General features: G+C 52.5%; 2 protein-coding genes across 2 annotated transcripts; one reads left to right on the top strand and one right to left on the bottom strand.

Annotated features, from left to right (window-relative positions):
* Nucleotides 1-321: 321 nt before the first annotated feature.
* On the bottom strand, nucleotides 322-1,518 carry LOC140908816 (BLOC-1-related complex subunit 6). Its single transcript, XM_073336690.2, has one exon. It carries the CDS (start codon nucleotides 1,217-1,219, stop codon nucleotides 644-646), a length of 576 nt encoding a protein of 191 aa, XP_073192791.1. The 5' UTR covers nucleotides 1,220-1,518; the 3' UTR covers nucleotides 322-643.
* Nucleotides 1,519-1,636: 118 nt separating this feature from the next.
* PNRC1 (proline rich nuclear receptor coactivator 1) lies at nucleotides 1,637-4,669 on the top strand. Its single transcript, XM_073336689.2, has 2 exons — nucleotides 1,637-2,249; nucleotides 2,916-4,669. Exons 1-2 carry the CDS (start codon nucleotides 1,839-1,841, stop codon nucleotides 3,357-3,359), a joined length of 855 nt encoding a protein of 284 aa, XP_073192790.1. The 5' UTR covers nucleotides 1,637-1,838; the 3' UTR covers nucleotides 3,360-4,669.

Here is a 4,669-nt window from a genome sequence, read left to right on the forward strand (position 1 = left end):
CCTAATTTAAAACAGAAATGCCACCTAGTTCATTTTAAAAGGTAAATGATTTACATAACCGAATTTTAAACTTTGTTATGCTTCTGAACAGTTCTGCAAAAACAAAGAATTAGTATATCCCAACTACCATGGTTCCTTCAACCAAAAGAAGTCTTAGAGGCTCTTTGAGTCCCATTCTGCAACTGTGTCCATGCACAAAATGGTCTCAAATGGCCTGGAAAAAAAAAAAAGGAAGGCAAATACACTGTAGCACCTATGGAAAAAGTTGTCAGGAGATTAGGACTCAAAATATCTGTCTTTACTGAGAGTGGAAACCACAGGAAGAGAAAAAATAGCAAAGAACTTTATTTAAGTTTAGTGGAACTATTCATTGGTATTTCAGAAGAAAACATTCAACAGAAAAAGCAGTGGAAAAAGTCACCCGCCCTGGAGATCAAGGTAGATGAGTATAAAGTGATTTCGAGGGGAGGCAAACTTTCCCCAAGTATCAATCCTGGGCCTGTGATCAGTTCCTGAGCTGCCACATGCCGAGGCGCGGCGTGTGCGAAGGAGCAGCACCTGCTGGAGATGGCTCGTTGGATTAGGCACACGGTATTTGAGAAACTTGGGCCATGGGTGGAGGGGTTACGGCAGCCCCAGAGCGCTATTTGCAGAGCCCCTCTAGGCGCTCCAGCGTGCCCTTCATGTCACGGATGCGCCTGGCCAAGGCCGGCACGGGCTGCATTGCCAGGTCCAGCTCCTCGCACCGCGCCACCAGCGTGTACATGGCTCGGATGCTGGTGTCCACGGCCTCGCCCAGGCTCTCCACGCCGTCGCGGTAGGTCTGGATGCAGCCCACGCTCAGGGCGGTCAGGGCCTGCAGGCCGCAGTGCACGCTTCGCAGCAGCTCATCCACCTGCGCGGCCACCTGCCCGGCCAGCGCCACCAGCTCCCGCAGCGCCGCGGGGTCTACGGGGGGGATGGGGCTGGCGGCGCTGAGCTGGATCTTCCGCTGCAAGTTGCCGGCTACGAAGTGGGTGAGGAGGCCCTGGCGGCGCACGCTACCCTCCAGCTCCAGCGCGCTGGCGATGGTGGCTCTACGACCCCCCGGCTGCCGCGCCCCCGCGCCGGCCGCTCCGCCCTCCAGGCTCAGCGCCTCCAGGCTCCGCTCGGCTCCGAGTCGCTCCTGCTCCGCAGGTCCCTCTGCTTCCGCGGGAGGAACGCGGCGCCCCTCCGCCATAACTGCCGCCGTGCCGCTTCCTCCTCCCCCCACGGCGCCCGCGCCCGCTAGGACCTGAAACGAGAAGGCGCGCGCGTCGCCCCAATGATTATGCCTCTCTTGATTGGCTAGAGTGGAGGAAAAGGGCGGAATCCATTCTGTTTTTGTCCCATCCGATTGGCAGATGCTTACCAAAAGGGGACGTGACTCGTTCTGCTTATCGGTTTCCGGATTGGCCTATTCTGAGGGCAGGGGGCGTGCCGCGATGCGTTTGTCTCTCTTCTGATTGGAGGCGATATGAAGAGGGCGCGCCCTGCAGTGTTTGTGTCTTTCTGGATTGGCCAGGGCGGGCCTATTACGGCTTCAGTCTCTTCGGATTGGTCATTGCCAGAGAGAGGCGTGTCATTCGCTGTGCCCGGCTGTGTTGATTGGTGCGGCGGCGGAAGAGGGCGTGTGCCTCTGGAGTAACAACAGTAGGGCGCTGCTCGCCGTTCCTCTCACTCCCCCGCCATGTTCTCTTAGCAGCGGATCTGGGATTTCACCACCATCGAAGCCTACAAAGTCCCTGCGGACGCTCTGCGGCCACTTCCCAGCGCCGCCTTCTCTCCCACTGCGCAGCTCCGAACCCCCGACTCCCGCCATGGTCACCACCACAGCGCCGCCACCCTTCCTGGCCCGGCTCCCGGCAGGCACCGAGGACTCCCGGCGGCTACCCCCCAGCCTCTTCCAGCGCCTCATGCGGGGGGACAACAGCTGCGAGAACCAGCCCAGCTGCTGCCTGGCGGGGACGGGGGGCAGCGCGCGGCCAGCGCTGAAGCGAGTGAGGCGGAGAAAAGGAAAGATCCGGCCCAGCCCTTCGGGGCTGCTACCGAGCCGCTACCAGCAGTACCAACAACACCGCGCTGGCCTGGGCAGAAGGGCCCCGCTGGGAGCCCCCGGCGCGGGAGACGTTCACACGCTCCCAACGCCAGCTGTTCCCACCGCCCCGGCCGAGGAGCCCCCCACATCGGCCCCTCCGAGACCGGCGCCCAGCAAGCCCCTCAGGAAGGAGGTATGGGGAGGGTTCGTGCTGAGGGGAGCGGTTCCCCTTCTCGCCCCGTTTCGGGCGGTGGGGGGAGGGGAAGTTTCCGTTACGCTCGCTCTCCCTCGGGGCAGGGGAGAGGTGCCGCTCGCGCTGATTGGTTCTGGGGTTCCACCAATGGGGTTGGCGGCTGCGCCCAGCAACAGCCGGATTTAGCCTGGTGGCCGCGCGCCCGGGGGTGACGTGTGCGGAGTGCAGCGCCCCATGGAGGCGCCCGGCTGCCACGGTCACTGCAGCCGCGCCCCCGCCGGGATGGGGGGGGCGCTCGGCTCCTGCGCTGGACGTAGGGTGACCAGATGTTCCGATTTTATAGGGACAGTCCTGATTTGGGGGGGGTCTTTTTTTATATACACCTATTACCTCCCCCCCGTCCCGATTTTTCTCACTTGACATCTGGTCACCCTAGCTGGACGGGGTCCGGGCTGGGGCGAGGGAGAATCCCCCCAGAAGCGCTCTGGGCTCCCGGGGACTCCTTCACCCCGTCCAGCTCGAGGAGTGGGGGGGAGTGACAGAGAACGGTAGGGCGATAAGAGGACATCGCTTCTCCTGGCTGAGCGACCGGACGGCACATCCCCTGTGCCTGCTCTTTGGCGGCCGAGTCGTGCATTATTTGAATGTCTGTCTCTGTCTTTGCAGCTCTTGAAGAACAAGATGGGCAAGTCTGAGAAGGCTCCCACTCCCCACTGCCAGCCTGTTCACAGCTTACATCTCGGTGAACAGCCCAAGGGTAACAAACAGAAGAGCAAATGTAACATGCCACTCACAAAGATCGCATCTGTGAAAAAAGATGAAAGTAACTTTTGGCAACTTTCTGTGTCACCTGAGACAATTGAAAAGCAGGAGAAAACGCCGCTTAATAACACTGAGGACTTCAGAAACATAAAATCAAAGAAACCCGCTTCTCCAACTGAAGCGAACCAAAAAGAAAATTATGCTGGCGCAAAGTTTAGTGACCCGCCATCTCCTAGTGTCCTTCCAAAGCCTCCCAGTCACTGGGTGGGATGCACTGTTGAATATTCTGACCAAAATAAGGAGCTGATGGCAGTCCATTTAAAAACTCTCCTAAAAGTTCAAGCATAACTTGAGATTTATGGGCAGTTACAAAGAGGACTCCATCCAGGAAATTGAAACTTGCCTTGTTGCAACATGAAGTATAAAAGGACTGTCAAGTCTTATAATCACAAACTTTTGTATTATATTTTTTATGGATGTGTAAATAATGTACATCATGTAATATGTGTATATTCTTGTTCATACTTTGAGAGGTACATTTTAGTTTTGTTATGAAAGGATGTATTTTGCACTGCCCAAATGGTAGGTGTTTTGTATATAAAATATGGACAGCTTTAAATGTGTGCTTGACACTTGGAAAGACTTGACTAATTTGCACAAGGTAATGACATTTTGAAAGGAGAAAACCGCTCTTTAATCTCAAGATTCAGATTCAACTGTGAACAGCTTAATACACTACTGAAAAGTTTTGCAATCTGTGGCACAATCCATTGTAAACATGGAGTTTTCATCCAGATGTGAATTGTTGCTCTCTGCTCTGGCAATAATATCTGGAATTCTTGTTCATCCCTTTTACCAAGCTAATTTTGGAATTTGAGTAAAGAATCTAACCCATCAACTTGAGCACTGCTTACTTCCTAAAAAGGAGGAGCAGAGCTTTTTTGCCATAACTACAATTGGTTACTAAAAAAAAAAAATAAAAAATAATTTGGCCTCCCCTTAAACATGTCTGTCTCTTGTGTGAATATATTATAGACCTCGAGGTTTTTTAGGTTTTCATTAGTTTTGAAATAACATTTCAAGCTCTTGACAGCCCTTGTGCCAGGTACTTATTTATGCCAAATCAAACCTTAGTTAATTGTCACAACAACGATTAATTTGAAGTTTTGAAGGATGTGGTTTTAAAACTTCCTTCAGTTAAGTTTGAGAATTATAACTGCAACACTCAAACCAAGGCTGTTATCAATGTAGTAAGAACAGTTATTAAAAATTAGCTCAAATTAAAGAATTCTGGTCTGAGGACAGTATGGCACTAAGAATGGTTTGTAGGTGACTGCTATCTCAAGCCAGGTAAGGAAGAGAATGGAATATCTTAAAGTCCTTTTATGATGGAAAATTTAATTTGTCCCCGTTTGTAGGCACTTCTGAAAATTTTACCCACTGTTTATTCCTGTCCCCTGGTGCCTTGAATATACTAAAACAGTTGGAGATATAGGGGTCTGAAAAAGAAGTTCTACTGAAGGAAGTTGCAGTCTCAGTGGAGTAAAGATGTTTTACTCTTCACAGTAAGTTAAGGCTAACTGTTAAGCATGCATATGGGCTGTCTGCCCTTCAGCTTCCACTGCTGATACCACGAGATTCACTTCCCACAGTTACTG

Source organism: Lepidochelys kempii, chromosome 3, assembly GCF_965140285.1.
Source record: "Lepidochelys kempii isolate rLepKem1 chromosome 3, rLepKem1.hap1, whole genome shotgun sequence".
NCBI classification, from domain to species: Eukaryota; Metazoa; Chordata; order Testudines; family Cheloniidae; genus Lepidochelys; species Lepidochelys kempii.